The 19,542-nt window shown below is 42.8% G+C and overlaps 1 protein-coding gene across 5 annotated transcripts in view; it reads left to right on the top strand.

Annotated features, from left to right (window-relative positions):
• LOC138952260 (protein numb-like) overlaps positions 1 to 19,542 on the top strand; it is a 94,957-nt gene that overhangs the window by 52,873 nt on the left and 22,542 nt on the right. For 4 of the 5 annotated variants that reach the window (XM_070323884.1, XM_070323888.1, XM_070323889.1 and 1 more), the window contains exons 4-5: positions 13,059 to 13,133; positions 16,178 to 16,324. In XM_070323884.1, coding sequence (XP_070179985.1) covers positions 13,059 to 13,133; positions 16,178 to 16,324 — 222 coding nt within the window. The remainder of the gene's footprint in view (positions 1 to 13,058; positions 13,134 to 16,177; positions 16,325 to 19,542) is intronic. The other variant, XM_070323885.1, reaches the window with a different exon arrangement.

Here is a 19,542-nt window from a genome sequence, read left to right as displayed (position 1 = left end):
TTGGACACTGTAGAACCAAACTATCACATAGAATGTGACTTTTGGACACTGTAGAACCAATCTATCACAGAGAATGTGACTTTTGGACACTGTAGAACCAAACTATCACAGAGAATGTGACTTTTGGACACTGTAGAACCAAACTATCACATAGAATGTGACTTTTGGACACTGTAGAACCAAACTATCACAGAGAATGTGACTTTTGGACACTGTAGAACCAAACTATCACATAGAATGTGACTTTTGGACACTGTAGAACCAATCTATCACAGAGAATGTGACTTTTGGACACTGTAGAACCAAACTATCACAGAGAATGTGACTTTTGGACACTGTAGAACCAAACTATCACAGAGAATGTGACTTTTGGACACTGTAGAACCAAACTATCACAGAGAATGTGACTTTTGGACACTGTAGAACCAAACTATCACATAGAATGTGACTTTTGGACACTGTAGAACCAAACTATCACAGAGAATGTGACTTTTGGACACTGTAGAACCAAACTATCACATAGAATGTGACTTTTGGACACTGTAGAACCAATCTATCACAGAGAATGTGACTTTTGGACACTGTAGAACCAAACTATCACAGAGAATGTGACTTTTGGACACTGTAGAACCAAACTATCACAGAGAATGTGACTTTTGGACACTGTAGAACCAAACTATCACATAGAATGTGACTTTTGGACACTGTAGAACCAAACTATGACAGAGAATGTGACTTTTGGACAGTGTAGAACCAAACTATGACAGAGAATGTGACTTTTGGACACTGTAGAACCAAACTATCACAGAGAATGTGACTTTTGGACACTGTAGAACCAAACTATCACATAGAATGTGACTTTTGGACACTGTAGAACCAAACTATCACAGAGAATGTGACTTTTGGACACTGTAGAACCAAACTATCACAGAGAATGTGACTTTTGGACACTGTAGAACCAAACTATCACAGAGAATGTGACTTTTGGACACTGTAGAACCAAACTATCACAGAGAATGTGACTTTTGGACACTGTAGAACCAAACTATCACATAGAATGTGACTTTTGGACACTGTAGAACCAAACTATCACATAGAATGTGACTTTTGGACACTGTAGAACCAATCTATCACAGAGAATGTGACTTTTGGACACTGTAGAACCAAACTATCACAGAGAATGTGACTTTTGGACACTGTAGAACCAAACTATCACAGAGAATGTGACTTTTGGACACTGTAGAACCAAACTATCACATAGAATGTGACTTTTGGACACTGTAGAACCAAACTATCACATAGAATGTGACTTTTGGACACTGTAGAACCAAACTATCACAGAGAATGTGACTTTTGGACACTGTAGAACCAAACTATCACATAGAATGTGACTTTTGGACACTGTAGAACCAAACTATCACATAGAATGTGACTTTTGGACACTGTAGAACCAAACTATCACAGAGAATGTGACTTTTGGACACTGTAGAACCAAACTGCATGGGGCCAGGTGAAGGGACATGGCTGCAGTAAGAAGAACCAGAATAAGAATTGGAAGGGAAGGGCTGTGATGGGAGACTGGAGTTAGGTGTCTAGCCATGAATTATTGATGAAACCTTCACGCTGGCATTAATGCTTTGAAGCTTGGTTGCAGCCAATAGCGTCTGGCTCAGGAATATTCATTTACAGTAATTGCTTCCTGGGATGGTAGGTAGCTTTCTACCAATTTTTTTTTAGGCCATTCAGGTACTTTTACCTTGGCTGGAGTTGTGAGAGTCAGCAGATGCTCCATGAGTCCTCCTTTTCTGTTGACAATGTACTGTGAAAGTCTGAAACCCCACTTTCAAGACCTCCACAAATGTAAAAAATCATTTGTTAAAAAGGGAGTACATGTAGAGGTTACACGCCGAGTCTCAGTGATTATTAAAAATAATGGTCGAAGTTAGCGGATCATGAAAAATGCGAGCTTTAGCGAGCTTTTTCATGACCGCGAACTGAGACCATTATTTTGTATATAAATCACTGAGACGAGGTGTGTAACCTCTTTATTCCTCCTTTCTTCATTTATTCAAAGAAAAGAGGTTTTTTGCGAAAGTTTGATCGAATCCTATTCACTCAACCAGTCAACCTGCGCAGGCGATCGATTAATGCGCGGTTGTATAGTTCCGTGCAAATCATTCCATTCTGTTAACACTTCTTGTCAGTTTTCCTATTTTGGACTAAAATAAAGTACACAGATATGCTGTTATTCTGCTGTGGCGGCAAAGGCAGATATTGTGTGTTCTGTATATGTTTTGGTATCGCTTAGGATAATGTTCTTTCGTCAAATGGGACTAGCAGACGAACTTTTGCACCCGTGTTCCAACGTTAAAAACTGTATGAAGTTCAGTTTTCTGGGGAAAATAGTGTATGAAACCGCTTTATGTTGTTTAAATTGATGAGATGTGTGCATTTGGTTGCGTGTGATCTGTTTATTAAATGAAATATTGTTGAAAACTGACCGTCGGATTGCAGTCTGTTGTCGAAAAAACTGAGTGAAAAGAAGGGGAACTACTCTTGTCGCTAGACAAAGTATGAGTTACTTGCCTTGCGGGAAATTGCTTGTGATGAACGTTTGAGCACGGCAGATCTAGATTCAGAAAACAACCGAACTCATGGATTTTACATGGAGATTCATGTGTTCAGGCCTGTAGTTGTTAATTTAAATGCGGTATGTTTGTATTGTTTGCTCCAGAGATGTATACTTCGTACATTAGAGCGTTCGGAACTTTTCAGTCGCAAAAAGTAGTACCGAAACAGAACATCTTCTCAACCCATTGCACTATCGAGGATTCAGGCTGTTGCTGGGTCGTTATTTGTTTAATTGCTGGGTCATTATCGAAAAATAACTACCCCTACAAGTTTACAGAGGTAAAGAAGCAGAGGGGGGAATAAGTATCTTTAAATGAAGTTACCTTTACAGAAGTTCTTAACATTAAAGTCAGAGACAACAGTCTTACATTGGGGAGTCTTAAAAGGGGAGTCTTAAAAGGGGAGTCTTAAAAGGGGAGTCTTTAAAGGGGAGTCTTAAAAGGGGAGTCTTAAAAGGGGAGTCTTAAAAGGGGAGTCTTTAAAGGGAGTCTTAAAAGGGGAGTCTTAAAAGGGGGAGTCTTAAAAGGGGAGTCTTAAAAGGGGAGTCTTAAAAGGGGAGTCTTAAAAGGGGAGTCTTTAAAGGGGAGCATTGCTGTCTTTGGGCTGTTCTCATCAGGCACCTTCCTGAAGAACTGAGATCCTTCTGATGGGTGTCCACTAAATGTAGGACAAAGATACTAAATTTTGAGAGTGTATGTTGACATGTAAAATCATTCAGTGCTTCCTCTTAGAACAATCACCTCAGCTGACTGATTACCCGACTTGTACTTGAGTTTTGGTCTTCCCCTAGTATGTATAGAATGTTGAGAGCAACCAAACCTGATTCAGACCGATAGATCATAAATCTATGTGGTGTTGTTTTTGGGTCTCCTCTGCCATAAGCAAAGCTTTAAACTCAGTGGTTCAGACAGTGTTATTGCTGTTGCATAACAAACAACTATAAACAGTCTATGTCTTAGCCAAACTGAGCAGCTCACCCTCCTCCATAAATATCTGGGATGGGGGCGTGTCAGTCCGTAATCAATCATGATGATATTTTTGCTCTTTTTTTTCCAGTCCGTAATCAATCATGATGATGTTTGTTCTTTTTACATTTAGTCAAGTTTTGACTAAATGTTTTAACATAGAGGGGGAATCGAGACGAGGGTCGTGGTGTATGTGTGTGTGTGTCTGTGCGTGTGTGTGTGTGTAGAGCGATTCAGAGTAAACTACTGGACCGATCTTTATGAAATTTTACATGAGAGTTCCTGGGTATGATATCCCCAGACGTTTTTTTCATTTTTTCGATAAATGTCTTTTATGACGTCATATCCGGCTTTTTGTAAAAGTTGAGACGGCACTGTCACACCCTCAATTTTTAATCAAATTGATTGAAATTTTGGCCAAGCAATCTTCGACGAAGGCCGGACTTCGGTATTGCATTTCAGCATGGAGGCTTACAAATTAATTAATGACTTTGGTCATTAAAAATCTGAAAATTGTAATTAAAATTATTTTTTTATAAAACGATCCAAAATTACTTTATTTTATTCTTCATCATGTTCTGATTCCAAAAACATATAAATATGTTATATTCGGATTAAAAACAAGCTCTGAAAATTAAAAATATAAAAATTATGATTAAAATTAAATTTCCGAAATCGTTTTAAAAACTATTTCATCTTATTCCTTGTCGGTTCCTGATTCCAAAAACATATAGATATGATATGTTTGGTTTAAAAACACGCTCAGAAAGTTAAAACGAAAAGAGGTACAGTAAAGCGTGCTATGAAGCACAGCGCAACCGCTACCACGCCAAACAGGCTCATCACTTTCACTGCCTTTTGCACTAGCGGCGGACTACGTTCAGTTTCATTCTGTGAGTTCCACAGCTTGACTAAATGTAGTAATTTCGCCTTACGCGACTTGTTTTCTTCTTATGATTAATATGTGTGTGGACAAGAGTGTAGTGGCTTTGATGATGCATTGGAAGGCCAAAACATCCAGGGTTGTGTTAAAAGAGGGAGGGAGAGATTAATAGTTAGACTTAGAGTGTAGGTTTTGTTGCAAGCGTTTATAGAGCACACGTTTTTTTTGCTGACAACTAAGCTGTGTTGTGTAAAGAGAGTGGGTGAGGGAGTGCATTCACATGTTTGACAGCTGTGCTCACCATGTTTTGGAGTGTTGAAATAATTGTAATAACAGACATGAGCCAGGAATGTGTCAGTACAGTGGTATCCCTCTTTTACCACGTCAAGAAATCTTAGAAAATAAGGTCTTAAAGGGGAGGGAGTCTTAAAATGGGGGTCATTTACACAGCTTATCAGCACAAAGTCTGAGAAAACAAGGTCTTAAAATGGGGGTCATTTACACAGCTTATCAGCACAAAGTCTGAGAAAACAAGGTCTTAAAATGGGGGTCATTTACACAGCTTATCAGCACAAAGTCTGAGAAAACAAGGTCTTAAAATGGGGGTCATTTACACAGCTTATCAGCACAAAGTCTGAGAAAACAAGGTCTTAAAATGGGGGTCATTTACACAGCTTATCAGCACAAAGTCTGAGAAAACAGGGTCTTAAAATGGGGGTCATTTACACAGCTTATCAGCACAAAGTCTGAGAAAACAGGGTCTTAAAATGGGGGTAATTTACAGAGGTTATGAGCAGAAAGTCTGAGAAAACATGGTCTCGAAAGGGAAGAAGACTTAAATTGGGGGGTGCTAAAAGGGGGGTTCTACTGTATCATCTTTTCAAGGCATCCTGGTGCAGCAGCTGGTTGTCACTGTCAGTGCGTGGGCAGAAACACCCGAGTTTGGGCTTGCTTTATTTCTTGTCTCTATATTTCATTCCATTGCTTTGTAATGTTAATTTATCCTATCCACCCTTGCAATCAATTAACATGGATTGAAAAACCTGCAGTCACACTCATGCAAGTGTCCATGTGCACAATTATTTTGAGCACAAAACAGTAGCACCCCCCTTTTAAGACCCCCCCCCCCCCCCCATCCCCCTATTCTAAGACTCTTGTTGTTAGACCTTGTTTTTTTTCTCTCAGATGTTCTGTTCATAGCCTCTGTAAAATGACCTCCATTCTAAGACTTCCTCCTTTTTCAGACCCATTTTCTCAGATATTTGGAGGTCCTAAAATGGGGGTACCACTGTAGCAGACTTATCTGACACACTCAGCATGGGCTAACCACTGTCTTGGGAGATAAACAGTTGTGTCAGTGAACAGCAGCATAACCACACGAACACAGTGCCATGTGACAGACTAAAATGCTGGTCAGACCAGTGTGAATAAATTCCAGACTGTCTTGTCAAAGATAATTTAAAGTTTCATTTTTCATCTCTTCCAGGCAAGAGATACTTGAACCTCATTGAATTACAGGCCGCATACTTGAGAGGCACCCTAGCTGTAGATGGCTGGGGAAGCTGATAGAGTCTAACAAGAGGGGAAGGGCGGGGAAGTAGGCTTGAGGTTGCAGGAGACAGGTCAGCAAAGCGAGGATAGACCAGCTGTCTGTCTCATCCTTCTTCTGCCCATATTATTGATCGTGCTGCTTTTGTTATACTCTCCCCTTACTGCATTTAACCTTTATTATACTCTCCCCTTGCTGCTTTCAACTTTTTGTATCTCCCCCCCTCTTGCAGCTTTTATTATACCCTCCCCTTACTGCTTTTGACTTTTAGTATACTCTCCCCTTGTTGCTTTTATTATACTCTCCCCTTGCCCTCTGTGAGGGTTTGGATGTGACTGTCTTTTAGGCTGTCATTGGTTATCAGGATTTGATGTCATCACTGTCTGAGTCTTGTAGCCATGTAGTCATGTTCTCCATTCCTCACTGGTCGGTCCCTGCATCTGACAGGCTCTGAGACTGTTGTGGTTTGACTAGTCATTAGGTTTGCTTAATCCCCCCCCCCCCCCCCCCCACAAAAAAGTCTTAAAATAACCTGGGGGGGGGGGGGGGGGGGGATTGTAAAATGTCTGCCCCAGTGTGAATTGTATCTGTTGTACTCTGCGGAGCGCAGGTGGTTTGGAGGTGTTAATGGCAACATGCGCCATAATAACCTCCACAAAAAGTAGAAAGCATACAACCTTGAATGTGAAAGAAGCACTTTTGTTTTCTTGAAGGCTTTTGTTTGAGAAGAAATTACAGCATTTTCCCCAGGCCATTATTGATTTGTTAAATCCTCTTTGAATTGATTTTTGCCCCGCACGGGAAGGGAAAAAAGGAGGTTGGGGTGGGGGGAGGGGGATTTGTGTAGATGAGAGAAAAAGGAAGTTAACGTTGCTGGAAGCAGCTACCAGGCGTTTTTAGCATAAGTACGGCAGGAGAAATGTTATAATGATGTGCTCTGCCGTGCTAATGTTGCGTTGCCGCAGGCGTTGTTAGCATATATATATATGTAAGAAAGAAGAAATGTTATAATTATGTGCTCAACTGGTGCTAATGTTGCATTGCCACAGGCAAAGTGAATCAGCTCAGTGAGCGTTGCTCTCAGCTCATGTAGGCTGTAAGAAAAGAAGCGTGCATTGCACAATGCTGAAGAGATGGCTTGTTGAAAGACGCAGGCTTTCCTCCAACCAAATCAATATGTCTGCCCGTTTTTATTTATTTTATTTTATTCCCTCCAACAATGGCAACGCCAAGAACCGACTGATGGCGTGTGATGTGGATCAGAATGCGTCACAAGCCTGTGAACGTGCTCACAATATTTTGTCGCGCAAGAGGGGTTTGCCCGCTGATTTTGCCTGCATGAGAGTGCTTGCTTTACTAATGGGGCACAGGCGAAAGGGGGTTGAAGAACATTCAAAACATGTCATGGCATTCCTGTGATCTCTGGGGGGAAAGAACGTTCAAAACATGTCATGGCATTCCTGTGATCTCTGGGGGGAAAGAACAGGAGGAAGATTACATTGAGTGGAGACTGTGTCAGCAAAATTTAAGGACGCCATACCCCTTACCATATAAAAAAAACCATTGATGAATTGCTGGCCACAGTAGAACCCCCTTTTGAGACCTAAACAATCTGAGAAAATCGGGCCTTGAAAAGGGGGGAGTCTTAAGGTGGAGGTCAATTTACAGAGACTTTGAACAAAAAATCTGACAAAGCAAGGTCTTGAAATGGGAAGGTGGGGGGGAGGGGGGTTAAAAAAGGGGCTCCCCTGTATTCTTTTGTCTCCAAAGGTAATTGATGCCTGTTGCTAGCAGAGCCTTGGTTACCTGTGCTTACTGCATATATATATATGGTGAAAGACCACATAGTCGCCCCTTAAGTATAAAAAATGCAAGAAAATACAAATGAAATCCCCTGCAATCAGCATAATGAATTCTGTTGATTGATGAAATGTATGCATACATTTATGATAAATTCTTGCTGATGCATGACTAGCTGGCACTTAGGCCTGTTCTTTCTCCATGAAAAGCATTGCATGGTTTGATGGCCCAGTGACAGATAGATCAGTTCATTACCTTGCCTCTTGGTTTGATGGCCCAGTGACAGATAGATCAGTTGATTACCTTGCCTCTTGGTTTGATGGCCCAGTGACAGATAGATCAGTTGATTACCTTGCCTCTTGGTTTGATGGCCCAGTGACAGATAGATCAGTTGATTACCTTGCCTCTTGGTTTGATGGCCCAGTGACAGATAGATCAGTTGATTACCTTGCCTCTTGGTTTGATGGCCCAGTGACAGATAGATCATTACCTTGCCTCTTGGTTTGATGGCCCAGTGACAGATAGATCATTACCTTGCCTCTTGGTTTGATGGCCCAGTGACAGATAGATCAGTTGATTACCTTGCCTCTTGGTTTGATGGCCCAGTGACAGATAGATCATTACCTTGCCTCTTGGTTTGATGGCCCAGTGACAGATAGATCATTACCTTGCCTCTTGGTTTGATGGCCCAGTGACAGATAGATCAGTTGATTACCTTGCCTCTTGGTTTGATGGCCCAGTGACAGATAGATCATTACCTTGCCTCTTGGTTTGATGGCCCAGTGACAGATAGATCATTACCTTGCCTCTTGGTTTGATGGCCCAGTGACAGATAGATCATTACCTTGCCTCTTGGTTTGATGGCCCAGTGACAGATAGATCAGTTCATTACCTTGCCTCTTGGTTTGATGGCCCAGTGACAGATAGATCATTACCTTGCCTCTTGGTTTGATGGCCCAGTGACAGATAGATCAGTTCATTACCTTGCCTCTTGGTTTGATGGCCCAGTGACAGATAGATCAGTTCATTACCTTGCCTCTTGGTTTGATGGCCCAGTGACAGATAGATCATTACCTTGCCTCTTGGTTTGATGGCCCAGTGACAGATAGATCATTACCTTGCCTCTTGGTTTGATGGCCCAGTGACAGATAGATCAGATGATTACCTTGCCTCTTGGTTTGATGGCTCAGTGACAGATAGATCAGTTGATTACCTTGCCTCTTGGTTTGATGGCCCAGTGACAGATAGATCAGTTCATTACCTTGCCTCTTGGTTTGATGGCCCAGTGACAGATAGATCAGTTCATTACCTTGCCTCTTGGTTTGATGGCCCAGTGACAGATAGATCAGATGATTACCTTGCCTCTTGGTTTGATGGCTCAGTGACAGATAGATCTTACCTTGCCTCTTGGTTTGATGGCCCAGTGACAGATAGATCAGTTCATTACCTTGCCTCTTGGTTTGATGGCCCAGTGACAGATAGATCAGTTCATTACCTTGCCTCTTGGTTTGATGGCTCAGTGACAGATAGATCATTACCTTGCCTCTTGGTTTGATGGCCCAGTGACAGATAGATCAGTTCATTACCTTGCCTCTTGGTTTGATGGCCCAGTGACAGATAGATCAGTTCATTGCCTTGCCTCTTGGTTTGATGGCCCAGTGACAGATAGATCAGTTCATTACCTTGCCTCTTGGTTTGATGGCCCAGTGACAGATAGATCATTACCTTGCCTCTTGGTTTGATGGCCCAGTGACAGATAGATCATTACCTTGCCTCTTGGTTTGATGGCCCAGTGACAGATAGATCAGATGATTACCTTGCCTCTTGGTTTGATGGCTCAGTGACAGATAGATCATTACCTTGCCTCTTGGTTTGATGGCCCAGTGACAGATAGATCAGTTCATTACCTTGCCTCTTGGTTTGATGGCCCAGTGACAGATAGATCAGTTCATTACCTTGCCTCTTGGTTTGATGGCTCAGTGACAGATAGATCAGTTCATTACCTTGCCTCTTGGTTTGATGGCCCAGTGACAGATAGATCAGTTTATTGCCTTGCCTCTTGGTTTGATGGCCCAGTGACAGATAGATCAGTTCATTACCTTGCCTCTTGGTTTGATGGCCCAGTGACAGATAGATCATTACCTTGCCTCTTGGTTTGATGGCTCAGTGACAGATAGATCAGATGATTACCTTGCCTCTTGGTTTGATGGCTCAGTGACAGATAGATCATTACCTTGCCTCTTGGTTTGATGGCCCAGTGACAGATAGATCAGTTCATTACCTTGCCTCTTGGTTTGATGGCCCAGTGACAGATAGATCAGTTCATTACCTTGCCTCTTGGTTTGATGGCTCAGTGACAGATAGATCAGTTCATTACCTTGCCTCTTGGTTTGATGGCTCAGTGACAGATAGATCATTACCTTGCCTCTTGGTTTGATGGCCCAGTGACAGATAGATCAGTTCATTACCTTGCCTCTTGGTTTGATGGCCCAGTGACAGATAGATCAGTTCATTGCCTTGCCTCTTGGTTTGATGGCCCAGTGACAGATAGATCAGTTCATTACCTTGCCTCTTGGTTTGATGGCCCAGTGACAGATAGATCATTACCTTGCCTCTTGGTTTGATGGCCCAGTGACAGATAGATCAGTTCATTACCTTGCCTCTTGGTTTGATGGCCCAGTGACAGATAGATCATTACCTTGCCTCTTGGTTTGATGGCCCAGTGACAGATAGATCAGTTCATTACCTTGCCTCTTGGTTTGATGGCCCAGTGACAGATAGATCAGTTGATTACCTTGCCTCTTGGTTTGATGGCCCAGTGACAGATAGATCAGTTCATTACCTTGCCTCTTGGTTTGATGGCTCAGTGACAGATAGATCAGTTCATTACCTTGCCTCTTGGTTTGATGGCCCAGTGACAGATAGATCATTACCTTGCCTCTTGGTTTGATGGCCCAGTGACAGATAGATCAGTTGATTACCTTGCCTCTTGGTTTGATGGCCCAGTGACAGATAGATCATTACCTTGCCTCTTGGTTTGATGGCCCAGTGACAGATAGATCAGTTCATTACCTTGCCTCTTGGTTTGATGGCCCAGTGACAGATAGATCATTACCTTGCCTCTTGGTTTGATGGCCCAGTGACAGATAGATCAGTTGATTACCTTGCCTCTTGGTTTGATGGCCCAGTGACAGATAGATCATTACCTTGCCTCTTGGTTTGATGGCCCAGTGACAGATAGATCAGTTCATTACCTTGCCTCTTGGTTTGATGGCCCAGTGACAGATATATCAGTTCATTACCTTGCCTCTTGGTTTGATGGCTCAGTGACAGATAGATCAGTTGATTACCTTGCCTCTTGGTTTGATGGCCCAGTGACAGATAGATCATTGCCTTGCCTCTTGGTTTGATGGCCCAGTGACAGATAGATCAGTTCATTACCTTGCCTCTTGGTTTGATGGCCCAGTGACAGATAGATCAGTTCATTACCTTGCCTCTTGGTTTGATGGCCCAGTGACAGATAGATCAGTTCATTACCTTGCCTCTTGGTTTGATGGCCCAGTGACAGATAGATCAGTTCATTACCTTGCCTCTTGGTTTGATGGCCCAGTGACAGATAGATCAGTTGATTACCTTGCCTCTTGGTTTGATGGCCCAGTGACAGATAGATCATTACCTTGCCTCTTGGTTTGATGGCCCAGTGACAGATAGATCATTACCTTGCCTCTTGGTTTGATGGCCCAGTGACAGATAGATCATTACCTTGCCTCTTGGTTTGATGGCCCAGTGACAGATAGATCATTACCTTGCCTCTTGGTTTGATGGCCCAGTGACAGATAGATCATTACCTTGCCTCTTGGTTTGATGGCCCAGTGACAGATAGATCAGTTCATTACCTTGCCTCTTGGTTTGATGGCCCAGTGACAGATAGATCATTACCTTGCCTCTTGGTTTGATGGCCCAGTGACAGATAGATCATTACCTTGCCTCTTGGTTTGATGGCCCAGTGACAGATAGATCATTACCTTGCCTCTTGGTTTGATGGCCCAGTGACAGATAGATCAGTTGATTACCTTGCCTCTTGGTTTGATGGCCCAGTGACAGATAGATCATTACCTTGCCTCTTGGTTTGATGGCCCAGTGACAGATAGATCAGTTCATTGCCTTGCCTCTTGGTTTGATGGCCCAGTGACAGATAGATCAGTTCATTACCTTGCCTCTTGGTTTGATGGCCCAGTGACAGATAGATCAGTTCATTACCTTGCCTCTTGGTTTGATGGCCCAGTGACAGATAGATCAGTTCATTACCTTGCCTCTTGGTTTGATGGCCCAGTGACAGATAGATCATTACCTTGCCTCTTGGTTTGATGGCTCAGTGACAGATAGATCATTACCTTGCCTCTTGGTTTGATGGCCCAGTGACAGATAGATCAGTTGATTACCTTGCCTCTTGGTTTGATGGCCCAGTGACAGATAGATCATTACCTTGCCTCTTGGTTTGATGGCCCAGTGACAGATAGATCATTACCTTGCCTCTTGGTTTGATGGCCCAGTGACAGATAGATCAGTTCATTACCTTGCCTCTTGGTTTGATGGCCCAGTGACAGATAGATCAGTTCATTACCTTGCCTCTTGGTTTGATGGCCCAGTGACAGATATATCAGTTGATTACCTTGCCTCTTGGTTTGATGGCCCAGTGACAGATAGATCAGTTCATTACCTTGCCTCTTGGTTTGATGGCCCAGTGACAGATAGATCAGTTGATTACCTTGCCTCTTGGTTTTACACACCACCTCCTCATCTCACACTTTGCTGCTCTTTGCTCTCTCAACTTTTTATTCTTTTAGGTTTTGTTTTACATTTAGTCAGGTTTTGACTGAATGTTTTTGATAGACCGGGAATCCAGACCAGGAATCCAGACCAGGTGATGGTGGTGTGTGTGTGTGTGTGTGTGTGTGTGTGTGTGTGTGTGTGTGTGTGTGTGTGTGTGTGTGTGTGTGTGTATGTATGTGTGTACATTAGCAACTCTGTAAACATTCTGGACAGATCTTTATGAAATTGTACAACACATTTTTGCAGATGATATTTTTGATCGCACTTGCTGACTGCCTCTGGGGCTTGAAAGAAAGATATACACTCCTATATCTGTATGTCCAGTTGTAAAGATAGGGGAGTGTTGCTTGACCATTACATGGGGCACTGTTGACGGAGTGGTGTTGCTGTGTTGCAGGGCAAGGGCAAGTACCAGCGGGCAGTGCTCTACGTGTCAGGCGACGCCCTGCGCGTGGTGGATGAAATCAGCAAGGTCAGTGGCTGTTGTCTTCTCAATCGTCTGCTTTTTGTTCATCGCCTTATGACCTGGTAATGTTGTTCTTCGGTCACCATTGTGGTGAGGATCAGGTTGCTGTGTGGTGTTTTTAACATTTGTGTTTCACTAGCGTGATTCTCTTGTATGATTTTGTGTTGGTTTCATTGATTTGAGTGCTGTTGACTTTTCTTGGTGTGTGTCACTGTGTGTGTGTGTGTGTGTGTGTGTGTGTGTGTGTGTGTGTGTGTGTGTGTGTGTGTGCGTGTGTGTGTGTGTGATGTCTAGCTTTTGTGTGTCTGTGTGTGTCTTGTGCATGTGTCTGTCTGTGTCACAGTGTGTTCCTGTGCGTGTGTGCAGACCTACGTGCATGCATGCAGTGCAGATAACAGTCGACTCTTAAGTCAGCTGGCTGTCAGTACCACCCACTACCTGACCTTCCCCCAGATCAAACAAAGCCACTATACTGTGCACTGTGTGTTCACTAAGCGCCCTTTGGCCCAGTCACTCTTTGCACCACATGAAACTTGAAGCGCCCAGTTTATTCAAGTGCTGAAACTCGAGATGTGTTTGTAAAGAGGTCTCTTGTTTTTTCCTCGTCTTTGTCCTCTTTCCATTGACCAAGTCAGTGATGTGACTGCGAGTGTCATTGTAGTGTGTCAGCGTTATAGCCCTCACAATAAATTTCCTTTCATTATTTCTGTAACAAGATGAATTAGCTGCAGAAGAGCTGCTTTACACTTAATGGAAAATATGGAGCAAGATGCAAGCAAATCTGACTGTTTGAAAGTACGAAAAGACAAATTAAAAAATATTTTTGCCTCAAGTTTTTCCAGAAGTTTCAAGAGCAGGATTTGGCTGGCTGGGCAATGAGAAGAGAGACAATTTGAAGAAGAAAGTTAGAGTCTTAAACAGTCATCTTCATAGGCCTCGGCTGCTAAGCTTCCATCACAAACTTCAAAGAAAGACACTTTAACCAAGTATTACACTGTTTTGGTATCATTTATACATCAAAGGGATATTTTAATGCTGTTCTAATAAAAAAAAAGGATGCAACCTCTGTGTCAGATTACAACAGTGAGCAAGGCAACACAGGTTTATATTGATGATGGAAGTGGATATAAGAGAACTTTTCGTCTCCTCAGGCTGTGGACTGCAACATTTGTATTTTGCACCAGTGCAGGACTTTACTTGTATGATCGCTGTTTACCTGCCATTTAAGCCTGTCCTTAATTGAGCCCGAAGTCGACTTCGCCAAGTCTTTTTACAGAAAACTCAGTGCTAAAGTTTTGTGCGGCCAGCTTCGCAAAGTATACTTTGCGTAGTCAACTTTGCTCAGTAAGGACAGGCTTTAGGAAGTCGTATGCTCCGCTTTCATGAGTTACAGGGGGACTTAAAACTGGAGAATGTTTTGCTCAGCGGTATTAAGAGGGATCAATAGCGGAAGAGACGTAATGTTCCCTCAAAGGCACTCTTCTGTGGGGTCAGATGGTATTTGCAGATTTTGGGCGGGTTAATTTCCGTTGGGCGTGGAATGGGTCGGCCTGCTTATGTCTGATCAATAAATAATGGAGCCACAAAATTGTGGCCGGAAGACTTTTTGTCTGCAGCAGTTGTGCTTTTCTGTAAGTATGATTTTGTGTAATGGGGTCTTTGGGTTGAGGTGCTTGTGAAGGTGAATGCACAATAAAGACGAGAGCCTTCAAATGATAACTTCACAACTTGTGGATAGTGCGACACTATAGTTCCCATTTTCCCGCAAATTTGAAATCAGAAATTTAATTATTAAAAACCTATAAATGTGCTCAAATTTGCATCAGATGACACCTTTTTAAATGTAAATTTAAAGATTCTTCAGGGCTCGCCCAATTTTTCAGGTTCAAACATTTTATGTTCCCAGTGTGATAAGCTAAGATATGTCAGGCACATTGAGTTGTTGTTTGACTGGCAATGCAAAAGGCAAGTAATAGTCAGGTTCAAACACTTTGTTCCCAGTGTGATCAGCTAAGATATGTCTGGCACATTGAGTTGTTGTTTGACTGGCAATGCAAAAGGCAAGTAATAGTCAGGTTCAAACATTTTTTGTTCCATGGTCTGTTTGTATTACCACATCTTTAAGTCAAACTTTTCCAGGCAACCAGCCATGAGAAAAGAAACAATTGCCTGAGTCTATAACTGTTTGTACAAACAAGACATGTAGTCGTGACAGTGACAAGCAAGTAGGCTGCAGACTTGACAGTGAAATGAAGCACTTGACGACTGAGGGAGGTGGTGTTCAACGGATGTCATTTCACATTGATATTGTTTTTGTTCTTTGTGTAATGTATTGATGGATAAGGATGATAGCCGACTGTTTGGCTGAGTTTTTGCTTCAAAATGTCAACGCCTCTCCATTTGAATTTGCTTTCCAACAACATATCAAATAGAGCTCTGAAGCCAGTGACGTCCTGCTGTCGACAGCAAATGTAATGAGATGGATTTTTTCTTGGCTCTTTGATGAGTTGAAACTCTTGTTCATTTTCTATGTGGTTTCCTTTGTCATTACTTTCCCCCTTCCAACTAAAGCATTTGAATTGCTTGAATAAGATGTTGATACTTGATAAAACTGGTGTTTTTTTGTTTTTGTAACAAACAGGACCCTTCCCTCAGCCTTCATATTTTGACTTTATGTTAGTTTTTTAAAATTGTATTTTTTTTTTTTAATAAAGAGAGGTGCTTGTGTCGACACACATTGCTATTTTGAAATAAAAACAAAGGAAAAGAGTAGGTTTTTGTATGTTGAAAAAGAGAGATGTAAGTGACTGATGCTGAACTGGAAGGAAGGGATGATCTGTAGACAGTTCTTGCCAAACTTAAACAAACTGGTTGGTCAGTGGTGATTGAAATTGCATCGTACAGTAGACTTGTACACATGCTTTCACTTGTTTTGACATTTGTCTTGTGTCCTTATGTCATAGTTTGGATTTAAGGTTTGTGTCTGTGACTGTTGTAATCTTGCTGTGCTGTGGATGTTCAATGACCTTTACCTTTGTAATGTGTTTCAGAGCATGATCGTGGACCAGACGATAGAGAAAGTGTCGTTCTGCGCCCCGGACCGAAATCACGAGAAGGGTTTTGCCTACATCTGTCGGGACGGCACGACGCGGCGATGGATGTGTCACGGCTTTATGGCTGTGAAAGAGTCCGTAAGTGTCAGTATCCCCTTTATCTCTCTCTCTGTGTTGGGTGTTGGGCTTGCTGACTGTGTCTGGCTTGTGTCTGCACTCGGGGGCCTGTGCCGGCTTGTTCGGGTGCCTGTGCCGGCCCCTAGCACTAGCTTGTTGCTTCGTGTGCCTGTGGTGATATGTCACACCCGCTTTTCCTGCTCTCCGTTGTGTTGTGTGTGATCGTGGTGTTGCTTTCCTGACAGTCATCACAGTGGTAAATAGATGCTGGTATGCATAATGTTTGGGCCTAGCTTTTCTCTTTAGGCGCTGTAAAACAAGGCTCAGGAGTCACAGGAGGGCATGAATATCAATTGAAATTTGTGAATGTACTATGGTCAGGATGAGGTGACTACAGTTGCAGGATGTGTTCCTTTTCATGTAAACATTCAGAATTTAACGTAGCATTATATTTTTTATTTACTGTGAAGTGCTTTAGCCTTTGAATTGATCAACCACAACTGGTTAAGATTTATGGAGCACATGTTGAATGTGGTCTTCCATTTTAAATCTATGTTGAGGTCTCTAAAAAAAACCCACAAAACCCCAATATCCCTTTCTTGGAAGTGTTTCCGCAGTTTTCCCCAGTTATTTATTCGCACATCTCCCATCGCCTCAATGTGTTACGTGATGTGTTGTGCCGGGGTCTGCTCAGTGGCTGTTACACATGTAATAAATACACATCTTTGTGGTGCCTCGACCCCCCCCCCCCCCCTCCTCCTCCTGTTTCACAGTCTCCAAGTTGTCTCTGCCCCCCTCTAGCCTCTGTCCAAGAAACTGTCATTGTCTGTTTCCCCAACTGCTTGTGTAATGTGATCACACTGTCTCGCTGTCAGGATGGAAATGCTCCATTCGTATTGTTAGTGTCAGAATTCATGACAACATGAGAGGGCGAGCGTGCCTGTTGAATCCAACACTGGCGCCCTGCGAGGTACCTCCGCAGTGGGGATTGGGATGAGTTAGTTGGTTAGCACAGTTTGATGGCTTTGTTAGACAATCAACGTAATCTCTAATTTCGTGTGGAAGAGTTGATGAGGCCAGTTTGTCGGCCTGGTTAGACAATCAACGTAATCTCTATCCTGTGAAAGAGTTGATGAGGCCAGTTTGTCGACCTGGTTAGACAATCAACGTAATCTCTAATCCTGTGAAAGAGTTGATGAGGCCAGTTTGTCGGCCTGGTTAGACAATCAACGTAATCTCTAATCCTGTGAAAGAGTTGATGAGGCCCGTTTGTCGGCCTGGTTAGACAATCAACGTAATCTCTATCCTGTGGAAGAGTTGATGAGGCCAGTTTGTCGGCCTGGTTAGACAATCAACGTAATCTCTATCCTGTGAAAGAGTTGATGAGGCCAGTTTGTCGGCCTGGTTAGACAATCAACGTAATCTCTATCCTGTGGAAGAGTTGATGAGGCCAGTTTGTCGACCTGGTCAGTCAATCAACGTAATCTCTAATCCTGTGAAAGAGTTGATGAGGCCAGTTTGTCGACCTGGTTAGACAATCAACGTAATCTCTAATCCTGTGAAAGAGTTGATGAGGCCAGTTTGTCGACCTGGTTAGACAATCAACGTAATCTCTATCCTGTGAAAGAGTTGATGAGGCCAGTTTGTCGACCTGGTTAGACAATCAACGTAATCTCTATCCTGTGAAAGAGTTGATGAGGCCAGTTTGTAGACCTGGTTAGACAATCAACGTAATCTCTAATCCTGTGAAAGAGTTGATGAGGCCAGTTTGTCGGCCTGGTCAGTCAATCAACATAATCTCTAATCCTGTGAAAGAGTTGATGAGGCCAGTTTGTCGGCCTGGTTAGACAATCAACGTAATCTCTATCCTGTGGAAGAGTTGATGAGGCCAGTTTGTCGACCTGGTTAGACAATCAACGTAATCTCTAATCCTGTGAAAGAGTTGATGAGGCCAGTTTGTCGGCCTGGTTAGACAATCAACGTAATCTCTAATCCTGTGAAAGAGTTGATGAGGCCAGTTTGTCGACCTGGTTAGACAATCAACGTAATCTCTAATCCTGTGAAAGAGTTGATGAGGCCAGTTTGTCGACCTGGTTAGACAATCAACGTAATCTCTAATCCTGTGAAAGAGTTGATGAGGCCAGTTTGTCGGCCTGGTTAGACAATCAACGTAATCTCTAATCCTGTGAAAGAGTTGATGAGGCCAGTTTGTCGACCTGGTTAGACAATCAACGTAATCTCTAATCCTGTGAAAGAGTTGATGAGGCCAGTTTGTCGGCCTGGTCAGTCAATCAACATAATCTCTTGGGGAAGAAAACTCTGTCCCACGACAAAGTGTGAATAGCAGGTATTGTTGGTTCTCCTTGCACTGGGGACGGGGATGAGTTAGTTGATGAGCACAGTTTGACGGCTTTGTTAGACAATCAACATAATCTGGTGTGGAAGAAAACTCTGTCCCACGACAAAGTGTGACTAGCTTGATAAAGGTATTGTTGGGTCTCCTTGCTCTGGGGACTTGGAAGAGTTTGTTGATGAGCCCAGGTTGTCGGGTCTTCTTGCAACATGCTGTCTGCCGGAAGCGCAGGGCAGTTTTCACACAACAGATGCACAGCAGCGTTTCTGTGGTCTGATTGCAAATGAATGCACTGCCCGCACATTGCCATGCACTGTAATCTGGATGTTATTGATTGCAGCCACCGCCATTCATGCAGACACGGTCTTACATGTCACTGGTTGCTTGCAATATTGGTTGCCCCCCTCACCCTCTCCTTCCCTTCTGAACAACCTCCTCTACTCCACTCCCCCACTCCCCTCCCCATCACATTTCCTGATGAGGGGATGATAATGATGAAGGAAAAAGAAACACAGTCATTTTATTGTTAGCCACATCTGTGCATCACTTTTTGTAAGCAGCCATTAGTGAGTGTGTGTCAGGTATAATTTTAGCCTAGCTGATGAAACCTGCGACAGTTTAAAACAAAAATTCTTGCTCATGTTTTTAATTTGAAGTTGAATTGTTGAAATAAGGATTGCAACCCGATTGAAAATGTCATCTAACTGAGTTTTGATGTGTGTGTGTGTGTGTGCGTGTGTGTGTCACTGTGTGTGTGTGTGTGTGTGTGTGTGTGTGTGTGTGTGTGTGTGTGTGTGTGTGTGTGTGTGTGTGTGTGTGTGTGTGTAAAAGATAAAACCCCTGAAAAGCTGTGCTTTAATACAGTCTGTTGCTTTCGCCTGTTACAGCTCTT

The sequence above is a fragment of the Littorina saxatilis genome, linkage group LG17 (genome assembly GCF_037325665.1).
Source record: "Littorina saxatilis isolate snail1 linkage group LG17, US_GU_Lsax_2.0, whole genome shotgun sequence".
NCBI classification, from domain to species: domain Eukaryota; kingdom Metazoa; phylum Mollusca; class Gastropoda; order Littorinimorpha; family Littorinidae; genus Littorina; species Littorina saxatilis.
Note: the sequence above shows the minus strand (reverse complement) of the source record. Positions and strands in the feature narration are given on the sequence as shown.